This window comes from Salminus brasiliensis, chromosome 3, assembly GCF_030463535.1.
Source record: "Salminus brasiliensis chromosome 3, fSalBra1.hap2, whole genome shotgun sequence".
NCBI lineage: Eukaryota > Metazoa > Chordata > Actinopteri > Characiformes > Bryconidae > Salminus > Salminus brasiliensis.
This window is the reverse complement of record NC_132880.1, coordinates 7809240-7832140: the sequence shown is the minus strand read 5'-3', so window position 1 is coordinate 7832140 and position 22901 is coordinate 7809240. Positions and strand designations below refer to the sequence as shown.

General features: G+C 41.5%; 1 protein-coding gene across 1 annotated transcript in view; it reads left to right on the top strand.

The window, feature by feature from the left end:
- The window catches only part of trpn1 (transient receptor potential cation channel, subfamily N, member 1), a 37146-nt gene that overhangs the window by 3204 nt on the left and 11041 nt on the right, over window positions 1-22901 (top strand). The window contains exons 3-19 of the mRNA XM_072674616.1: window positions 6680-6775; window positions 8462-8575; window positions 10300-10404; window positions 11653-11751; window positions 12955-13056; window positions 14312-14413; window positions 14543-14641; window positions 15046-15246; window positions 16255-16356; window positions 17219-17317; window positions 17446-17574; window positions 18356-18484; window positions 18937-19053; window positions 19246-19344; window positions 20413-20613; window positions 21359-21457; window positions 22237-22443. Of these exons, the coding sequence (XP_072530717.1) occupies window positions 6680-6775; window positions 8462-8575; window positions 10300-10404; window positions 11653-11751; window positions 12955-13056; window positions 14312-14413; window positions 14543-14641; window positions 15046-15246; window positions 16255-16356; window positions 17219-17317; window positions 17446-17574; window positions 18356-18484; window positions 18937-19053; window positions 19246-19344; window positions 20413-20613; window positions 21359-21457; window positions 22237-22443 (2100 nt within the window). The remainder of the gene's footprint in view (window positions 1-6679; window positions 6776-8461; window positions 8576-10299; window positions 10405-11652; window positions 11752-12954; window positions 13057-14311; window positions 14414-14542; window positions 14642-15045; window positions 15247-16254; window positions 16357-17218; window positions 17318-17445; window positions 17575-18355; window positions 18485-18936; window positions 19054-19245; window positions 19345-20412; window positions 20614-21358; window positions 21458-22236; window positions 22444-22901) is intronic.

Here is a 22901-nt window from a genome sequence, read left to right as displayed (position 1 = left end):
GAGGATTCGGTGGGGCAGAAGTTCTCAGCACTCTCAGGCAATACAAAGGATATTTTTTAAAGCAGTATTCACATTTTTCCCTTAAGATGTTGTTTTTTGGTCAATCTATGAAAATGAACAGCAGTACAGATACAGTTCAGGTTGCCATTACTGGTTTTAATGTACTGTGTAATAGGTGTGACATTCAGTGATTTCAGTGATGGGAAGTGTGTGATGATCACAGTTTGCACAATGCTAGTTGGTGAACCATGTCATTGCTGATCATCTACATTTTACAAGGGGAAATCTGGAAGTCAGATTTTGGGATGAACAATTCTGGTTCTACAGCAAAATTGGTTCTATATAGAGTCATAGCAGCAGTGAAACCCTTTTCCTTTTACGTTGAGAACCATTTAACCATTTTAACTGTTCAGACAGTTTGGTTCTATATAGAATCATTGCTTTCGCTTTAAAGAACCCCCTCCGCTTTTATAAGATTAAGTTACTGCCTAAATGTACACTGATAAGCCATAACATTAACACCACCTGCCTAATATTTAGTAGGTCCCCTTGTGCCACCAACAGATCTCCACAAAACCTCTGAAGGCGTCCTGTGTTATCTGGCACCAAGACGTTGGCAGCAGATCCTTTAAGTCCTAAAAATTGTGAGGTGGGGATGATTGATGTGATGTATGGATCACATCAATAAGCCTTAGTTCTCCATGACCCTAAGGTTGTTCTTTCTTGAAGCACTTTTGGTAGGTCCTGACCACTGCATTCCAGGAACACCCCACCTGAATGATGTTTTGGAGAGGCTGTGACCCAGCTGTCTAAGGTCACCATCACATTTTTTCTCTTGTCAAAGTGGCTCAGTTTCATATGCTTGTCCATTTTTCCTGCTTTTAACACATCACCTTCAGAACTGACTGTTTACATGCTGCCTAATATATCCACCTTTTGTCAGATGCCACTGTAGATGACGATAATCAGTGTTTTTCATCTCTCAGTGGTGCTAATGTTATGGCTCATCAGTCTATGTCTCCAGTTCTGCATTGAGCACAGTGTTTCTACTTGTTGTCATTCTCTGGGTGTCCAAAGGAGTGGCGTAAGCAGGTTTTGAAGAGCAGCCAGTGGGCATAGTGTTAATGGGTGGGTGAGTAGAAAAGGGGGGGGCCGGCTGGTGGCAGGCTGGGAAAAGGTCATTTGCTTAGTAGAGGGAGACTTAACGAGAGTGGTGAGTTTTAAAGCTGACCTTTACAGTGCAACCTCACAGGGACGCCTCATCCTTCTTTGTGCTGAACACCAACAGGCCTAACCTGAATTTGAAGCCTGAAAGCCATCATCAAATGCCAAAAGTAGCATACAAAGAGACAACAAGCATAGATAACACACTCAATCCATTTTTTAAAGATATTAAATCTTAATTATTGCTGCTATGAGACATTTTTGAACCATGGTTTAAGCTGTTTACCCCAGTCTTTGTAGCCTTCAGATGCCTATGAACAAGAGCCATATTTGGACCGTAGGCTATAAAATAGACTTTGCAAGCATACATCACTCTTGTAGAGGATATAAAACTCCTTTCCTTGTGATTAGGAAAGTACAGGGGTTACGAAATCTGTGGGATGTCTATAACAATTTTCTAAGTGGAACGGGTTTTCTGGATGAACGCAGAAAGCTCTGCTTTATGGGAACAAAGCAGAGGGCGGTCTAACAGAGCGGTTTTGAACAGACAAAAACACACTTGTAGCTCAGGGCTCACAAATCTGGACTGTGATCCAGCAACCATACTGATGAATGGCCATCATTAACCTCTGTTTCATAATTAGAACGTTTAATATGAGAACATTTGGTCTAAGAGGAGGCAATCAGATCCATTTTATTCATTTCCATTAGAAACGTTTCAGAAAGACAGTCTAATGGACAACTAATGGAGGGTATCAGAGGTCCCTTGTAGAATCTGTTACTCCAGAATTGGCATTGGGGAACAATTAGTGGAATTTTGCTGCTCAGAAAACGAGAACTATGAATCATGGTGTTTCCAGCAAGCACTTTTGGAAAAGTACTCCCATCAAAACCACAAAGGCAAACACCACTCCAACTCATCCCAGAGGTATTCAATGGTTTCTCCGTCATTCCAGAGAGCCCGATGTACACCTCTAGACACTTGGCATTGGCGCTTGACCTTTTTCACTACATTTACATTAAAGCTTTACTAAACCCTTTTTAAACTTACTCCATTCCAAAATACACTCAGTGGGCACTTTATTAGAAACACTCACGTATTCATACGATTGCCTAATGAGCAGTGTACTGCATACAATCATGCAGATATGGGCCAACAGCTTCAGGTAATGATTACACCAATCAACCAGTTCGAATGGAGGACAACGTGATCTTAGTGATAAGCAAGAAAGTGTCTCAGAGAGAACAATGGTTTAAACATTAAGGCAGATGGACTACAACAGCAGAAGCCCACATCAGGTTCCACTTCTGTCAGCCAAGAACAGAAAGCTGAGGCTGCAGTGACTCAGCACATGCTCACCAAAACTGGACAGTTAAAGACTGGAAAAATGTAGCCTGGTCTAATGGATCTTAATTTCTCCTGAGGTACTCAGATGGTAGGGTCAGACTTTGGCTTGGATTGCTTGAATCCATTGACCCAACCTGTCTTGGACCCAGCAGTCCAGGTGGGTGAAGGCGGTGTAAAGGTATGGGGAATATTTTCTTGGCACACTTTTAGGCTGTTAATACTAGTAAATCCTTGCTGGAATTCCACAGACATGTGCATCCATTCATGGCCACAGTTTACCCATCTTCTAATGCCTACATTCAGCATCATAGCAAAGCAAAAGTCATCTCGAACTGGTTTTAATGAACATGACAATGAGTTCAGTGTTCCTCAGTAGGCTTTGCATTCGCTGGATCTGAATCCAATAGAACGAGATGTGGTGGAATGGTAGCTTTGCATGCAGTCATATCAGAATAGACCAGAACCCCGAATGAATGATTCCAACATCTTGTGAAATCCGTCCAGTGTTTCCATACCAATTGCTTAATTACATGAAACTAAGTCTAGCCATCTCTCTGGGTTACTTTCCAATGTAGTATGAAGGTCTTTCCATGGAGTACATAAATACCAGCAATCAAGGGAAGCAAAGCTTTGCAGTTGAGCTTTGTAATATAGCATCAATAATGAGAGGTCACCTTTCTCTGCCAAAGAGAATGGAAGAATCTTTAGCCATGACCAGCATGTGGCTTAGTTTCACTTCAGGTTTGTCTCACAATTGCAGGGTGAACCCCTGCACTGCTGAGTGTTTTTACTGGATGCAACCTCTGTGCAATTACTGGATCCAGTGTTCCACACTGGCTGGAGATTTTACACTAAATTACTCCTGTAATAGCTAAAATCAGTCTTGATGGAAACTAAGGTTCCAGCTCATTCTGCTTGGGTGTTGAAAAACAGCTCTCTTTGGAGCAGACTGTCATATCACCTCTACAAGCACTAAAGCCAGGCACTGGCTGTGTGCAGTTAGCGGAGGGTAGTGATGCCTGATTAACTGCAGAAATGTCAGACATTTTGGTGGCTTTTCTCGTAGTTGTAGAATACCACTGCAACCACTGCCGCTACACAGGTAAACACAAGTAAAAGGTCAATACCTGCTGACCCTGCTCTGTTCAGTTTAATGGAATCGTCCTTAAGAAGGATAAGATCTGCTTTTTCTGGCTCTTAGAAATCAGGATGCCATGTCTAGCCATGCCAATGAGTTCCGTGGCTTCTCTGGCATCCCAAAGCCAATGAGATGAGAAACACAGAGAAGATTATCTTACTGCTAAAGCAAGCCCAGCTGTCCTTTTCATAGATGTCACTATATGTGCAATACATTAGTGAGTACATTAAAATGCATCATTTGCAGACAAGCATAGTTTGCAGAATCTCTATGGAAAAGCATTGGACATGTCCAATAGAATGGCATACTAAGGTCACTATGCCCAACAGCAAGGGTTGGTTTGAAACTCACCAGCATTTGGGCTGTGGACCAGTGGAACTGCATTGACTGGAGTGATGGAGTGATGAATCCAGCACTTTTAAGATGAGTTGCAGTGCCAGAACTAATCATCCAACATCAACACCTGACCTCAAATGGTTCGTTAAAAGTCTAAAGCGTTTCCAGAGAAGTTAAGGCAGTTACTGCAGGAAAGGGTACAAAAACTCGCTTGATTTCAGAAGAAACTTTAGATGAGAAGGCGTCTACAGACATTCGGATATATAAATAACCGTATATATTGTACATATTTAAGTGAATTTGAGAGAAATTGCATCTATAGACTATAGCAAACTTGGTGTACTCATTTTTTACAGACATAATTGATGTCACTTGTAATCTGAATTACTTGATATTAACTGATTTCACATTGCTACTTCAGAATTAGCGAAATGTCTTGCTTAGATAAACACACAAAACACTCAAACAGACTATAGTGCTTGGAGGCTGTGGAAGCTAGTTAAATATGACAGCTTAAAATGAAAAGACCCAAGCTGTGTTTTTACTGGGACAGTCTCGAGGGAGATGGATGGGGGGAACTCCCAAAGCTCAATAAATGGTACATTCTGTTGTGTGTGATGTTGTAGGTGGCCTGCGGTTGGCATCCACACCAGTCCTCCTGCCCAAACCACATTCGCCATCACTGCTGTTGGCAATGTAACTCTGCTGAAATGCTCTCATGCCGAAGCCCAGACTCTACTAACCCTTCATAAATGGCTCAAATTGCATTGCTGTCCATCGGTTGATCTATAGCACCAATTTATCTAGCTGTTTCTGACAGGAGTTCTGCGAGCTCACGTTGCGACAGACGTTTGGGTGCTTTTTTTGTGGTTCACCTCACTGTGAAGTTATATAAGTCAGTGAATATACCGTTTGTATAATAAAACATGAGAAATGGAGTTCTGCTAAGGAAATAATCAGAGTGGGACAGACTTTAATAAAAGCCAGACAATGGAGAAAATCCCCAGAATTTACATTAAGGTGGTCCCTGGCCAGTTGCTGAATCTGTGAATGGTTACATATCATGAATGTGGGGGTCATTATAGCATTTTAGGCTTTGCAGAGTGTTGCGAATACACACTAACACATTGGCCCAGTGGAACTTCAACACATTCCAAGATTGATATGTCATCTAAAGGCCTAAGAAGTAAAAGTCTTGATTTCTCTGGCTCTCAGGGCTCAGAATGCCATGTCTGGTCATGTCTGCAACTTCCGTGGCACCCTGGCATGGAGAGAGGTTAAAGTAATGAGAAAAGCAGAGTGGATTATTTTACTGTGAAAGCATGGCCAGCTGCCCTGTTCTCAGTCCAGACATATGCATTTGAGAATCGGGGTGCCACGTCTGGCCATGCCTGCGAATTCCATATACTATTTAATACGACTGCGCAATATTGTTTCATAAGGGGTGGATTGATCATGCTTTAGGCGTATTTTAGCAGCCAGTGGCACAAGAAGCATTTCACTGGTGGGGAAGAATGGATTCAGTTAATTACCAGCAAACTACACACCTCAAAATCCAGTCAATCCAGACAATTGACTACCTCAAGAGGCGCAAGCTAAAGGTTTTGCCATGGCCCTCACAGTTCCTCAACCTAAACAACATCACAATCTGTGGGTAGATTTCAAAAGAGCAGTCCATGAAAGATGGCCCATGAGTCTCCATTTGTGAGAAGAATGGGCAAAAAGGGTGTCACCTCATATCTCAGACAGAGTAACTTTATAGGAGAGGCAGAACATGTTCAATACAATTCAAAACAGTGATGATTTGACATGGTGACCTTTAAGGTACATCAGCGAGCAGTGTTAACAAGTCCAATAGCTCCTAACAGAGAGGGGTGTGGGGGGGTGGGTTACCAGACTTTTATACGAGACTTAGGGGCTTTATCACCCCAGCCATACCACCGGAATGTCTGTAATGAACGTGAGTGAACATCTGGATGGACAGACAGAATGGAGGTATCACCACTGGTCTGGCATTGGTAAAAATAAAAAGTGGAATTACAGCAGATATGCTGACAGCAGCATTCATACGATATGAGGACTCAAGCTCAACATTTTTAACCTCCTCTTTCTGCCAAAGGCCCTTCTGCACAACTTCTGCAGACACAAGTAGACACTGAGCTGAACTGCACTCAGCTGAGAAGGAGAGAAAAGAGACTGGAGACTGGAGTTAATATGGAATATTTAGTAGGGATGAGATGGTTACCAATTGGAATGATGTACAGTCCACAGCCTTGCTCGGATGGGATTAGTTTAATATGGGGAGGTTGGGTAATGTAATTATTACCAGAGTTTCTTAGTGATTTTAGTCCCGTCCGAATGCGTCATGCTCGAAGGGTTTTTCATGTTTTTTATCTCCAGTATGGAGGCGCTTGAGGAGGCATCTAGTTTTGTTGTGTATGACACAGATACCTTGTCTTTCAAACCTGTGGCAAACCTCAGTTGAATTCAGAAGATGAACCAAAGGACTCCTCTGTGGTGCTACACTGCTGGCAGCTTTAGAAATGTCATTGTGTAGCATAGCCTACATACATGTCATTAGCATGTAGCTTCTAATTTTCTAACGAATGTAAAAACAAATGTAAAAAATTAACGCATTTGAATTGTGAATATTTGTTCCAGTGATGTGATATTGATTTCTCTGTGTTGTACAGGATGGCAGGACTGCTCTGCACATTGCTGCTGCCCACTCCAAAGATGACCTTGTTAAACTCCTAGCAAGAAAAGTAGATCCCAACACTCCTGGAGGGGTGAGATCCACCTTTTCCATTTGTCATTCTTATTTACTTTTCTGTTCACACTGTTTGTTTTTGATATATATATATATATATATATATATATATATATATATATATATATATATCAAGGCCAATTGTGCCCTCTCGCATTCCGGCTGCTGATGGCAAGCAGCATGACCCAGGATTTGAACCAGCAATCCTCGGCTCGAAGGTGCTGTCCACTTAAAAAGTTATGCATGGGGCCCAGAGTGGTAGCCGAGGCCCCGATAGAGCACAATTGGCCTTGCTCACTCCCGGGTAAGTAGATGGCGCTCTCTCCCCACATTGCTTTAATGCAGTGCTGGCAGTCACTGCCATCTGCAGGCTGGTGTGTTGGAGCCGGGTATGCGACGCTTCCCTCCAGGTGCGTTGGTTGCCCGGTGATGTTGCATCGGTGGCAGTTTGAAAAATGAGCGGCTCGACTAAAGAGGCGTGTGTTGGTCCACCCTCAATAGTGTCTGGGGCATCGAATGTGATGGGGGGCGGTCCAAATTGGGGAGGAAAAGGGTGAAAAAATGGATTAAAACATTGTATTTACTTTTGGCTCGCAGGAGTATTTAGCACAACAAAAAAGAAGAAGGAAGGCTGGGCAGTTCCCCGGCAATCTGAATGCCAAGCATAGAAACCCATTGTACACAGCCATTAAAAATACATGCTTCTCGGGATTGGTAAAAAAAACATTTTGTAGATGGCTCTGTATAGAACCTTTTAAAGAATGGCTATAGTAAGCACGAAATAAGGTTCCTGGGATAAACCCTTTTTCAGTATTATGTTACATAAAGTGAAACAGCATAGAGCAGTCTGAAAACTGCACAGTATCTGTGATCCCCTCATGTCCCCTTTACCTAATGACTTGACCTCAGCATAGCTCTAAAAGTGTATGATAACAAAAGGAAAAGGTTAGTAATCATTTAAATATATTCAATATTTTGTTATTAAAATATTAAATATCTAGCATTGGATTTGGACATGTTCTAACTATGTTTTCTGCATTTTGCATCCATCTTTTTTGTGTCAGTTCACCACTACTCTCTCGACATTCAGAAAAGCATGTAAAGAATAGGATTCCAGTGGCTTTGTGTCTTTGGCTATTCTTTCACAGTAAAACACACACACTGTAACTGAGCCTGTTATTAGATATCTACAGTAGGTTTTGGCAGACTGCAAATACAGTCTCCAACCACCAACTGCTTGGCTCAGGTTTCATTCTGTTTGGACATGCAGTACTCATGCTTACAATCATTCCCTATGTCCATATGCATGGTGTTGTCGCATGGAAATTCTAACCCAGTGATAATGATCATGTAGCTTTTATCAGGCAGTGTTTGAAAATGTGAAGAGTTAAAGCTCAGAGGAAAAAGAGGGAAGGAGGAAGGGTGTGTGTGTGTGTGTGTGTGTGCAGTGGGCCAGTTGCAATGGGTCACTAAAACAGGACCTGAATGCAAAACAAGTGGCGGGAAAAGTGGCACCAAATCTCCACTGGATCAGACTGTGTGAGGAACACACTCTTATTCCTCACACACGTACTACAGGGGACGCTGCAGACAACACATTCTAATGACATTATACACGATTAGTCCTGGGATTAATCTGTTTGTTTCGGGTTACTGACCAAAAAAGTAACCTAATAACCTTTTTATAATAACTCTTTCTGTCCAGCCCAAGGCTCAGCTACCCCTGCATTATGCTGCATCTCGTCCCGCTGGTTCCCCCACTGCTGTGCAGACTCTGCTCAAACTCTCCAATAAAGAGGCTCGGCTCACACCAGACAAGGTAAAGCCCTTACTGTACAGCAATGAATGGTCTGAACCGCTAGTCTGCTTCCGAGCCTGATTCTAATGAGCAAACCCTCCCTTATTCCCACTAATAGTTTCTTCTTGGTAAAATCAACAGCATGTGGTTTGTTACGTTTGCAAATTAAGTTTTAATTGTGGGAGGGAAATGTGGCTCTTTAAACACTTAAACACTTTTGTATTTAAGAAGAAGGACTTGGTTATCCAGAAATTCTCAGTGGAGTTTCTCAGTGGAAAAAAAGAATGGGCCTGAAAATGGGCCTGACTTTCCCAGGATTGATTTAAGACCCTAAAGTTATGGGAATTTTTCTTTCCAAGCTTAGGCCTACATCGTATCAGCAGAAGGGACTAGTTAGGTACATTAGTTGTATCTCTGTTCATCAGATAATAGGTACTATACTAGATTTCAGTGCATTTCTAACATATATTCCAATATTTAAAGAAGTCGTTTTCCAAAAAAATCCAATATTCTCAGTTCTTTCCTTTCTCCAAATGTGATCAACCAAGATAGGTTTGTTGTTTAAAAGACCAATATCCTAAATTGGTTTTGTATTTGATTCATTTCACATTTATGGTCAATATAGACAAAAGACTAGCATGTGAATACTGTATATTGCTCCATATATTATGGGGCATAATTCCCACTTTTTCTTTTTACTTTAGTTAGGCCCTTGAAGTCAACTTATGACATCTATGAGGGTTTATGTACCAAAAACAGCCATAATGTATTTTTACATGATTTTTTGAATCTCTTATCATTGCTTAGACTATACAACAGGCCATCTTTGTTACTGTACCTTTAAGACTGAGCTCTTTTCTGATTGGCTGCCCTGTATTGTGCCTATTCAAAATGGCATAAGTGCTATGTTTGGAACATTTCATAAAGTTTATATGTATACAAAATCTTGTATAAAAAAGCAACAAAATTCATGTTTGCATTATATGGAGTTCTCAAAAAAAGACAAACTTCAGGCTTTAGTTATGCAGTTTGCGTTATGCTAATTTAGAGGAATATACAGTTGCAAAGTAGTAAGTGAACTCTTTAGAACTGCCTGTAGTTTTGCATTGATAACTAATTAAGTGTGGCCTGATCAATATCTAAGTCACAGTTACAATAAAACACAGTCTTAACTAATTGTGAAAACACACTATCAGCAGCAAAGCAGCCCCAAAGCCCTAAATGATTCTCCCTCCACCATGCTTCACAGTTGAGATGAGGTTTTGGTGTTGGTGTGCAGACAGTTTAACTTGATAAGAACACTTTTATCACTTACCTTTTCTAGTCTGCTCTTTTGTTGTTGCTCAGTGTGCTCATTTAAAGACATTAGCTGTTATAACTGTGTGCTATTAGATTAGTTAGATTGTGTCAGGCCACATTGTATCAGTAATCAATGGAGAAACTACTTTTCCCTGCAGCTGTAAGCTTCCGTTCCATTCTATTAGCCTTGTAGCAGTTGTGGACCTTGATTAATAAGCAACATTAGATCATTTGCCAAGCTATTCTTTAAACTTTGGCTCTGTTCATGGCTATATGGCTAAGGACTTAGTCAGCAGAGGATGTTCAGCCTTATATATTTTTCTTTATTCATCTTTTATATATGTTATTTGGTCTTGTTGTGCTTTGACTCCCTTCTTTTCTCTATGATATCAAATGAACAGCACATCACTGTTTTCACCTCCCTTGTCTTTTTTCCCCATGCCCAGGATGGCTGCATTCCACTGTTGCTGGCCGTTGAAGCGGGGAATGTTGGAATCGTTAAGGAGCTTCTCTCTGGCCAAACGGAGCCCCAACTCCAAGCTCAGAGAACAGTAAGTCCTGTTGGGTGTCACAGAGAGCCTCACACCCAACAATCTGTAACGATTATTCCGTCTTTTCCACTCAGATGTGTCTGTGGATTAAAGAGCGTGAGTCATTGTTCATGGGGTGTTGCGTTTCTTTTGTGCAATGGAAAGTGCCTGTGGAGATACAATAGATGTTTTTAATAACAGCTTTTATTGATTTTCCACGCTATGCAGTTTATGGAGCCACGTTGATGGCAAACTAGTGAACCCCTTCAAGGCTCCTGTTTCCTAGATGAGCAGATCAGTCTGAAAAGATACCAACTCTGGTATCTCGAGAATCCTGTGTTTAAGCTCAAGTCTTGCTGTAACAGCGGCGTAAAAGCTGTTTGGAAGCAAATTCATTTACGGTGAGATGACCCAGCCGACGTAGTTAGCAAACACATTTTTAATTATGGTTTTACGTCAGTGGAGTAATGGATTGAAGCTCTGTATAATATGAGTAATAGACTGAGGCTCGGTTAGTGCTTTCAGATGGGAAGCTCCACTCACCAGACCGCTGAATTGTGGGATTGGTGTGTGGTGTTTTAAAGAGTAATATCGCCCATGCTTTTCATTTTATGGCTTCATATTGGCTAAGTGAAGAAGTTGCCACCCCAGCGTGGGAAACACTTGTACCACTTGAACACTTGAACTGTCTTCCAGTGTTGAATGTGCACCGGCCATGACATAAAAACCATGGCGGGTGTACAAGTAAACAACATCCGTGACAAGTAAACAACATCAATTATCTTGTTACAAGACAAGAAAACCATATTCACCAAAATGGAATGGGTCAGAGCATCTCCAAACATCAGGCGGGTCTTGAGGTCCTGGTATGCAGTCAGTACCTACCAAAAGTGCCCTAGGAAAGGACAACCAGTGAACTGCTGGCAGGGTCATGGGCACTGATGCGATCCATGGCGGCTATGGAGTCCATGCGTTGACTGGTCAGAGCTGTTTTATCAGCACAAAGAAGACCTACTCAGTATTAGGTTTTAATGTTATGGCTTAACAATGTAAGGTTTTTAATAAACCTTAACCATACTTACTTTGCGCACTTATCAAAACCTTCATCCTGATGACTAATAGCACAGTAGTTCTGAAAGGGTATAACGTGGTTTCTCTCTCATTCTGCTGTTTATATGGTTTTTGTTCCTGCTGCTTTACCTTATGCTGCATGACATTACTTTTCATAAAATAGATACATCCTGAATAATAATCATATTCTGCTTGTAGGGAAGTGGAGACGCAGCTCTTCATATATGCTGCCGAAGGAAGGATGTTGAAATGACCAAGGTGCTGGTGGAGCATGGTGCTTGCGTGGATTTCCAAAATGTGAGGGGCAACGCTACACACCAGCACTTTTAAAGGTTTTACTCAAAGTGGTTTGTGGTGTTAGAAATTCAGCATATAGGAGTCAGATTCAGGAGTCAGGAGACTGTATCTTTAGGAGTTTATTCACGTGCAGACAGAAAATCATACACGAACACAGCTTAGTTGATCACGGTCAGTCTAGTCCAGTCTGATCAAGTCCAGTCAAAAGAATGCATAGACTGTCAGAGTTTACTTGGGGTATTAACATTAGGGGGGTTGATAGTCATCACCTTAGGGCTGACTGATTGTATCACCCTATGGTTGAGACTTTAGAGAAATGCAGTAAATGCAGAAAATGCAGTACACAAAGGTGGGCGGCCATCAACACTTTTCATATAGTTGGCAGGCAAAGGGTCATACAAACGCCTTAGGTTAGCAGACAAAGAGTAATCTCCATAGAGACAAATGAGTAAGATGACCAGTTGTTAAGATTCTATATGGCAAAGACCATAGAAAAGTCATGTTAGTAAGGAGCACATTTCTCTCAGTAGGTTGGTGTGAGGCACTAATTTCATGCCAAGATTACAACCCACCCAGCAAAAACTCATTGAGGAGACGCTTTGCATGATGTCTCAGTGCTGATATTGGGTTAGAAAGTGAAAGGGGAAAGAAGGTCCTACTGGGTCTAGATTTAACCTGGTGCACTTGGCGGCAGTTCTTCACAGTGGTCAAAAGCAATCATTTCATGGATCTCCAGGATGTCAATGTATGAAGTTTTTGAACAGTGGAAATTATGTTCAGAAAGACTAGTCTGGGGTTGTACTCAACTTTTTCATCAAATAATATTTTGGGCTATACCAAAAAATGTGATCCACTTTGGTCTAAATTAGGACCAAATCACAGAACTAAATATTCAACGTCTCTTTTTGGGCCAAATAGTCCTTGGCAGGCCAACCCAATTTAGCCCAATAAACAACGTCCATATGACGTCTGTTGCTTGGTGGGAATAAACAACTGAGGCCCTCTGTGGATATGTCTGGATATTTTTGAATATTAAGCTCAAGATTGAGAGGCTTTATGAAGCGTCCATTGAGATATTTGGTTTGACTTGATTTGAGGGATTTGTGCTGCAAATAACTGACTGATTCTCTTATAGTTTCATATGTTGGCTACTAAAATGCCACCAAGATCACTAAACTGTGTGGTTTTGGTTTATTCGTATAGGATGAAGGACAGACTCCTCTGCACATAGCGGCCTGGGAGGGCGATGAGGCAGTGCTGAAGTTTTTCTACCAGAGCAAAGCTAACCCCAACATCGTAGACAAGGTGGGACTGAAAAAGAGAATGCTTCCCCAGAATTCTCCAAATGTTGTAGACGGAGCTTACTGTTTTATTTATATATATATATTTATATGTTTCTCTTTGCAATTTACATGCATGTTTAGCCTAGTGCAGGACTACACAGCATTCTGAATGGAGATTCTCAATTGCATATTTCTCTGGAAAACAGTTCTGGAACCCTGTATAGAAAATATGTAAATATAGGTGAAGCTGCAACTGAGACTTCTTTCCAGAACTGTGTAATGCTGCGTAACAAGAGTCATATGTAAAATCCTGTAGTATTACTCTTCTATTACTCCAGAAATGCATGCATACAGCTGTCAGTGAAGGGGCGCTCAAAGTGTGGTTTGTATTTACCGACGTGGAGTAAAAGTGAATTACACTCCTTACCTATAGGGGGAACCCAGGAACAATTTTCACATAATTCTGCTTTAAATGGCTCTCTGTCTGTTTAAAGGGTTCTTTCCTAGGAAAACCCTGGAAACTCTTCTTGATCTGGCCTTGTGAAATTCTTCTGATCATTTTTAAATGCCTTCATGGTCAAACTCTACTGTTCCTCAGCTATGTTCCTTCAAGAGCGCTCAGAGCAGCTGACATGAACATTGTGGGTGCATTTGTGTATGAAGAACCCTTTAAATTGAAATAGGTGCATTTACATAGCTGAATGAGTTGTCGTAAATCTACATGGAACCATTGTCTTTACTGAAACATCTTTGAGGAGACTTTACATTAAATGTTGGGGCGTTGTTGTGAAGATTTGTATTAAGCCACAAGAGTATTAGTGAGGTCAAGTACTGATACTAGATGATTTTGGATCACAAACTCCGCTCTAGCTTATCCCAAAGGTATTGGATGGAGCTTCATCACTACCAAGGACAAGTTCATCAGACACACGTCCTTCTATTTTTACGTGGCTGCTCTAGTGCATGGGTATCTGTAAACAGGTAGGGTCAGTTTTATGGACAATGATCAAGCCTAGTCTTGGACTACTGAATAGAGATTTTCCATTGATAGGATAATCTAGGCCCTGTCCTTGGAAACCAAGTGTGTTTTCTGTCATTCAGGACCTCATGCCAAGGAAGACCTCATACTCCCTGGAGCAACTTTGTTATGTTTAATGTTAAACATCTTGAAAACATCAGTAGTAGCAAACCCTACAGCTGGAATCAAGACCAAAACATTGAACATGCTGTACCTATCTTTTTTGTCCCTGTATAATTTTTTCATTTTCATTTTCCAGTTGGATAGATCCCCGCTCCACATCGCAGCAGAGCGAGGCCACACTAATGTGGTTGAGATCCTTACTGAGAAGTTCAAGTCCAACGTGTTGGCAAGAACCAAGGTCAGCATCTCACTCAAACTCTAAAACACTTACACGTACAATCTGGTGTTTGTAGCATAATGCTTGATCCTAATGCTGTTACAATTATTATAGATTAATTTACTTGGATTGCCTTCCTGATCTGTTTAGGATGGGAGCACATTACTGCACATTGCTTCCCAGTGTGGTCACCCAGAGACTGCCCTCACTTTTCTAAAGAAAGGAGTTCCTCTACACATGCCAAACAAGGTACTGCAGCTTCATAGGATGTGTTCACATTTCCGGCTTGCAGTGGTACAAAACTCAAAATCCAATTAACAGCTTTTGCTGCTACTTAGAAAGACTGACTCCCTACTTCCGACCTAATGCACTATATAGGTAGTAAAAATAAAGGCTTCTGTACCCAAACAGTGCGCTAACAAAAGAGCCAGTCAGGATTCAATCTGTGTGCACAGATCTTTACTGGACATATTGTGCACTATTTGGGTGTAGAAATCATAGTTAATAACTCAGAAAGTGCACTAGAAAAAAAGAAGCCATTTGAGATTCAGCCTTTTTCGATATTGATGAAGCCCGTGGTTTGTGAGGTTTTTGATAGTCCAGTGGATCAGCGACGGTGGTCTGATTTCTTACTGTGGTGTTATTTCTGGTAGTCTGGTGCAGTGTGCTTGCATGCAGCTGCCAAGCGGGGCCACACAGCTGTAGTGAAGTCTCTGCTCCTGAAGGGGGCGCACGTTGATGCCACCACCAAAGACGGCCAGACAGCGCTCCACATCGCTGTGCAGAACTGCAAGCCTCAGGTGGTGCAGATGCTGCTGGGGTTCGGCGCACAGGTGCAGCTCAGAGGGGGAAAGGTAACCAGACAATCTCTACATCACTAAACCCAATGTGGTTGGGCCTGTTAGAGCTTTCTACTAGATTTGATTGCATTCGCCCCAACTCCCCAGCTCATCCCACCGTTCCACTGCTCCACAACTCAATATTGAGGGCTTTATACCCCTCTAGTCTACGCATGGTGCTGATAGGTTCATGTTTATCTGCTCCAGAGTGTCCTGTTAAGTAGCCAAAAGCATTAATTAGAAGGGGTGTACCCAAACATTTGGACATATAGTGTATAACACATGTGGTTAACGGATTAAAGTTAACTTGATCACAAATCAATATGATTAACATTTTAGGTATTTATTCTAAAGCAAGTGATTGCATCTTATTTTTAAATAGCTTAACAGTCCATTAGCAGCAATAATTTGTTAATTAGTGTCTCATAGCACCATGGAGGAATGTTGTCCCACTCCTCCTTACAGAACTGCTTCAGCTCAGTGACATTTAAAGGCCTTTGAGGTAATTTGAGGTGTTGCCAGCAGTCATTTAACTGGGGGCTAAAGCTAAAGCTGAAGTGCAGTTGGGTCATGCAACAAGACAATGATCCAGAGCACACAAACAAGTCTAACTAACAGTGGCTGAAAAAGAGCTTTTGGAATTGCCTAATGTCTATGTCCTATAAGTGGGATCATATTGTGTATTATTACATTTTTGTACTGTATATTCTTATATAATAAAATTCTATATTCTTATTTTAAAAAAAACTCTTATATCAGAATTTATAATATGTATTCATTAGTTTTTTTTATTTTACTTGTTTAACGTTGTGGTCAAAAATATATTTAACCAGTGCTTGACACACAGCCTTTTTTTCATTAATCGTGTATGACATTAATGCAGATATTTGTATGATTTTTAGGTCGGAAAGCATGGTCTGGTTGAAACACAATACCGAAATGCGTTAAGTGGTACCTTACTCTCCCATAAAATGTGGCTGTATATACACTCATATTTCATGTGAACCTCCGTTCTGTGTGTAGGACTTGGAGACCCCTCTGCATGTAGCAGCCAGAGTGAAGGAGGGGGAAAAGGTGGCAGACATGCTGCTTAAGAGTGGAGCAGAAGTTAACGCAGAGCAGGAGGTCAGAATAAAACATCTCATAATGTATCATTTTCAGAGTACAGTGAAAGTGTCTTGCCTATGTTAGCGGATCCTAACTCTTATCCTTCGAAATGTTGTTGACGATGTCTGAGATAACATAAAATACTACAAAGTGCATATATTAGCACCACATTTTTTATTGATTAATCTAAGTATGCATTTCAGGGTACTGATCTGCAACAACACATACCTCAGTGGTAACAGCAGTGGTGCAGAAACTTACTGTGCTGTTATGCTGCCATCTTAAAACAGTTCTTTTAGCCATAGCTTGCTGTCCGAAGAAAGTAATGCCTGCATCCCAAACCACACACTACATTAATGAATGCACTTATATGTAACACACTGTTTAGTGTGGTAGTGTGTGGTTTGGGACAGAACCCCTGTTTCCAGTGGGCGTAGCCATCTTTGCAGCGCATGTTATGCAAAGTGACGTATATGTGTAATTGATAATGGCGATTATATCAACAAGTCACCCCAGCCATACCACAGACATCATGACCCCTGAGTTCCTATCATCATGACAAAGCTATTATACAATGCACCTTTTACAATTTAACATCAAACCACTGTTTTTACCATTTTATTATCTGAATAAGTGACGTTTTGGTGGAATTGGTGGAATTTCCCTTTTACAAGCCTCTTCTTGGTTCAAGTGGGTTCAAGCGCAGGCCGCGGATATTCCCGGATCCAGTCCAATTCAGTTGTGCAAAGCAGTCCTCTACAATCTACCATCCTGGGAAGAGGACCTGAGTGAAGCTGAAAGCTGGTTAAGGTTGATGGTGGATCTAGAGCCAAGGGTAAGCTGTTTTGCTGAACCAGCCCTCTGTCTTTTTCTGGCTCAGAATGGAGAGACTGCGATGCATGTGGCTGCACGTCATGGAGCTTTGCAGATGTTGAGAGCTCTGACAGAAGAGGGAGCTGACCTCACCTGGAGATCCAAGGTAGGCGTCCCCAAGCAGGCGTCCCAATACTTTTGTCAATGTGGTGTATCATTAACGAGACATTTTGTAAGAGTTAAAAGAACAGAGTTGAGCTAATGGAATTTATTTGTGTTCTCATATGAATTCAGGCAGGAGAGAGCCCACTCCATGTTGCAGTGCGTCACTGCCATGTCCGCATGGTGGAAGCCATCTTAAACGGCCTCACCAGCGAGAGGAGCCGAGAAGAGGCGGAGCTCTGTGTTCGTCAGGAGAACCAGGTGAGCCTGGCAAAGAATGGGAAAAAGTAGAAATGTGGAAAAGTTAATTAAGTGCAATTAAGTGAATACTTTTAAAATCAATAGTTTGCACAACAGCTTCAATTAGCCAGTGTAGTTTTGTGCTGGAGGTTATGAGGCTAATATAGCTAGCAAGTAATGAAACCTTAGTCTGCCAGCAATCAGCATAGTAGAAACTACATGACTGTATCACCACACATTTGCCTAAAACAACACCAGCAGGCTCTTATCTCAGTTTTTGGTGCTATATTCTTGTTCATGGTACACTATATGTCCAAATGTGTGTGGACACCCCTTCAAATGAATGCATTCAGCTACTTTAAGTTGCACCCATTGCTGAAAGTAGAGATGCAAATACACACATACAGCTTGTCTTATGCTTGTAGGGAAGCACTGCCAATAGAATAAGACTTTTTGGAGCAGCTAAACATGAACCTATTGACTTCATGCCTGGCATAAAGCTCCGCAGCATTGAGCTGTGGAGCAGTGGAGCTGTGTTATCTGGAATGATGGCTGGTGCTCCATCCAATACTTTTGGGATGAGTTGGGGATAAGGTTGGGTGGTCTTCCAACATCCTGACCTCCCCAAGGCTCTTGTCGCTGAATGCAATCAAATCCTCACAGCAATGTTCCAGAATCTAGTAGAAAGCCTCTTAATTCCAGAAGAAACAATAAATGAGCAGGTGTTCCAATATTTTTGTCCATATAGTTTTTCATCTTTATTCCTTCTGTAAGGTCTTGGTACTGTGTGATGTCTCTGCAGATTGGGGAGACTGCCCTGCATCTGGCAGCTGAACTGAGGAATGAGATGGTACACAGAGATGAAGAAGATGTTCTCATTATCAGGACTCTAATGGAGTATAGCGCTGACATCACAGCAGCTACCAGACAGGTAAGTCACTTGCGCATAGCTACTCTCCTGAAAAAGCACACTGAGGAACATTCAGAGAGTCACCACCCATCTCGACTTAATACACTATATGGACAACAAAAAGTATTGGGACACCTACACTTTACACACTACAGGAGCTTTTATGACACCCCATTCTAAATCTATAGTCATTGACATGAAGTTGGTCCCCTTTTGCAGCTCTAACTGCAAGTTTGGAGCTCTGCAGTTATTGAGTCTATGGAGCACTCATGGTCTGACACTTGGTGGCGTTGGAGTTGCTGTGGTTCCTAAACGCTTCTGCTCACATAGTGAAGAACAGCTGAATTCAGGAGAAGTCTATTGATAATCTATTAGATGTTCAGGTGCATTACTGAACATTACTGATATGGTGTTGAGATGTTACAGTGTTTATTTCATTTAAAAAATATTGTGTGCTTCTGCTGCTCCTATAGATGGGCGAAACTCCCCTGCATTACTGTGCCAGAGTGGGCAACGCCGCAGTCCTGCAGGAAATGCTCGATAATGTCCCCAGCAGCCGCCTGCAGACAGCTATCAACAAGCACAGCAAGGTACTGCCATTCCAAGCTCAGCTAGCCCCACTAGTGTCACTGTGGTCAGTTACTTTTTTGCCTTTAATCATGGCAAGTTGCATTCTTTATTTCTGTACATCTGACCAACACTCAGTCTCACAGCTTCAAATGAATGCCTGTCTGACCAAACTCTTTTTCTTGTCATGTCATGTGTGTGTGTGTGTATAACAGAATGGCAGGTCTCCGCTGCTGTTGGCAGCTGAGCGAGGTCACACAGCGGTAGTGCGGGTGCTGCTAGAGAACAATGCCAGAGTGGACGTGTTTGATGAGGTGAGACAGATAAAGTGTCTCTCAGCTTGACCACAGACACACTCAAGGTCCTAAAACTGCAGGATTGCCAGTGTTGAATATTACTGTGTAAAGTCAGGCAGCCTACATGTTTTTAGGCAGCGCTTGATGAATAGTGAGTGAATGCTGGGCTCCAAGATTTGATGCTACAGGTTATTTATCAGTATCCTAGGATCTGTCTCAACTGGTGCACTGTGCATTGTATTGGCACTCTATACACTATGTGCTTCACTATTCAGTGCCTGGATAGAAGGGAATATGCACTGGAAATGATATGTTACTGAGGGGTGCCTCAAGTCTTTGAATCACACATGAAAAACCTGCATACAAACAAATGGCAATTTTATTATGAGAAAATTGAGTCAGAGGCTGCTCAATAATTCAAGACAATCCACTATTGAATTAGATTAACTGGAAAAGGCATTTCCAGAAGGAAACGTAAGTGGTTCCAATGACTTCCAAAGGCTGTTGCTACATGGTCACTAGAGTGAAACTGTATTTGCTAGATGGCTGTTATGGTATACGAGATGGATGCCATGGGTAGTTGCTAGTTGATTTTGCTTCTAGTACAACGCTATGGCGTTGCTAGATGGTTGCTGCAGTGTTGCTGTACCAAAAAGTGTTGTTAAAGTGTACCAGTTGATTACTATGGTGTCGCTAAGTTGCTAGATGGGTTGTATGGTATCGCTTGCTATGATGTTAATAGGTGGCTGCCAAGTGGTTGCTAGATGGGTTACTAGATATCTGCTCAGTTTCTAGACGATTGGTACAGTGTCCCAGGTAGTGCGGATGCTATGGTGTTGCTTAGTGGTTGCTAGGTTGTTATTATGGAATTGCTTAGTGGTTGCTAGGGTCTTGCCAGGTGGTTGCTGGGCAGTTGCTATGGTATCCCAGGTGATTATGGGGGTTCTTAAGTGGTTGCTATGGTATCCCATGTGGTCGGTTCATTGTTATTAGTGTATTTTTGCATCCTGTCATTTCCTATGGGGATAAAATACTGTTGCCACTCACATGATAGCCATGTTACCAGTCATGAGACTTGCTTTACAGGAAGGCAAAGCCGCCCTTCACCTGGCCGCTGAGCAGGGCCACGATGACATTGCTGACATCCTGCTGTCCCATAAGGCCTTTGTGAACGCTAAGACCAAGCTGGGCCTCACCCCACTGCACCTCAGTGCCCAGAACGGCTCGGCTCGCCTGGTCAGACTGCTGGTGGAGACTCATCAGGCCTGCGTCGATGCCCTCTCTCTGGTCAGACCGCTGTTCTAACTGTTCTATTAGCCGTCTTAGCACTGTTAGTATTGTTTTGTACTGTGAGCTATAAGCATCCTGACCAACCCCAGTTTTGCAGATGAGTTTAGGTGTTTAATGATTTAAAATGAACAATCATGTCCATAAGTATTTGGACAGTGACATGATTTCTGTCATTTTGCCTGTGCACATCCATTACAATTGACTTTAAATTAAATAATTAATAAGTGGCTGAGATGTACAATATATAAGAATGAAAAGTAATTGGACAACATATCTAAAATATTTTACATGGCATTTAACATCTAATGAGATGCTTTGCCAGCTTCTATTGGCAGCCATACATGTGGTAGGCTTTTTTCCTTCTCCATACTCAAGCTAAACTTGCTTTCATCTGTCCAAAACATGTAAAGTGGGCCTTTTTGGATATTTTCTTTCATTCTAATCTGACCTTTCTGTTCTTGAGTGTTACCATAGCTTTCCATCTTGAAGTAAACCCAAACTTCTTGACTGTAAGAAATAATCAAATAGTGTAGGCCTATCTTTGACCCTGTCATATCATCAATTGCAACGCGTATCACATTTATAATATTGGACAATATACTGTAATTACAGTGTGGGTTTTTGGTCAGTAATGTGTAGCTTTAGCTCACTTAAGCTATTCACATTGAAACTATCAATAATGCATTTCCTGCACTTCAGATGTCATTGTAAATGCTATTTATTGATCAATTCTGTGTTCCAGAGTAAGCAGACTCCACTGCACTTAGCTGCTATTAGTGGACAGCTAGACGTGTGCAGCAGTTTGTTAAACCTCAGAGCCGACATCACTGCCACAGATATTGTGAGTATTTATCACAACCTTGAATGTGTGTTTAGCTATACACGTCTCGTCAAAAGTTTGCCGAAACCCATCTCTGAAATTGTTTATCCTCGTCTAACCTTTTAGCTTTTTAAAGAGGCCATGGAATGCATTTATTGAGTATTAACGTTGTTAGTTGATGCAAAAATAGTATGCATGTGACTTTGGTTGGGGTGGAAAATGCTCAGATGTGGTTTTACAAGTCTATTTACCACCCTGTTATTTTGTCTCAGAATGAAACTCAAACTGACTTTCCTTTTATGATGGGCTTGTAAAAATGATGAGCTCTGTTTTTATTGGCTGGGCCCACATAGTAGAGCACCCTTTTTTCAGTGTACTATCAGTATACTCCTGTGGTTAGCTTGCTGAGGAGATTGCCAGTCAGCTAGTTACTGACATAGCACCGACTCCCTTCCCCAGGTTTGGCTTTCTTTTGCAGCACAAGATAAAAAGAACAACTAGCAGAGTCTGGAGCAGTGGTTATCTAGGTTTTGACTCTAGATTGTCTCAGAAAACTGATGCAACTGGCCTTTGTGTTTGGCTGCACCACAGCTTTAAACTAGAACTTGCAGGGCTATTAAAATTGACCAGTTCTTCAGTGTTTGGGGTTCACAGTTTTCACTTCCATGTACTGCACTCACATCAATCAACTATGCCAAGCTAAATACAGTGTTTTAGTCAATGGCACCCATTCTATAGCACTGTTGCATTACCTTTAGATCAAACAAGTGTCAATGTGTAAAGAAAATTGTCTCCCTCAGCATGGACAGACCCCTCTTCACCTGGCAGCAGAAAATGACCACTCTGAGGTGGTAAAGCTCTTCCTGAAGCACAGGCCCGAGTTAGCCACACTGGCTAACGTGGAAGGAGCCACATGCACCCACATCGCTGCAGCCAAAGGCAGTGTAGCCGTCATTCGAGAACTGCTCAAGTTCAGCCAGGGAGGACTGACCACACTGCATAACAAGGTCAGTAGCCACTTTTACAAAGAAGAACTGTTACATTAAATAACAGTTTAGATAACTACCATAAATACTATAAATGGAACTACTATAAATGGTTCATTTATGACTTAAAACTATTCATTGGGTGCTAGGTAACTGCTATGAATGATTCAGGAACTACTATAAATGATTCAGTAATGACTATAAATGATTCAGTAATGGTTTTGAATGATTCAGTAACTGCTATAAATTATTTAGTAACTGCTATGAATGATTCAGTAACTGCTTTAAATTATTTAGTAACTGCTTTAAATTGTTTAGTAACTGCTATCCATGGTTCAGGAACTACTATAAATGATTCAGTAATGGTTTTGAATGATTCAGTAATGCTATAAATGATTCAGTAACTGCTATGAGTGATTCAGTAATGCTATAAATGATTCAGTAACTGCTATGAGTGATTCAGTAATGCTATAAATGAT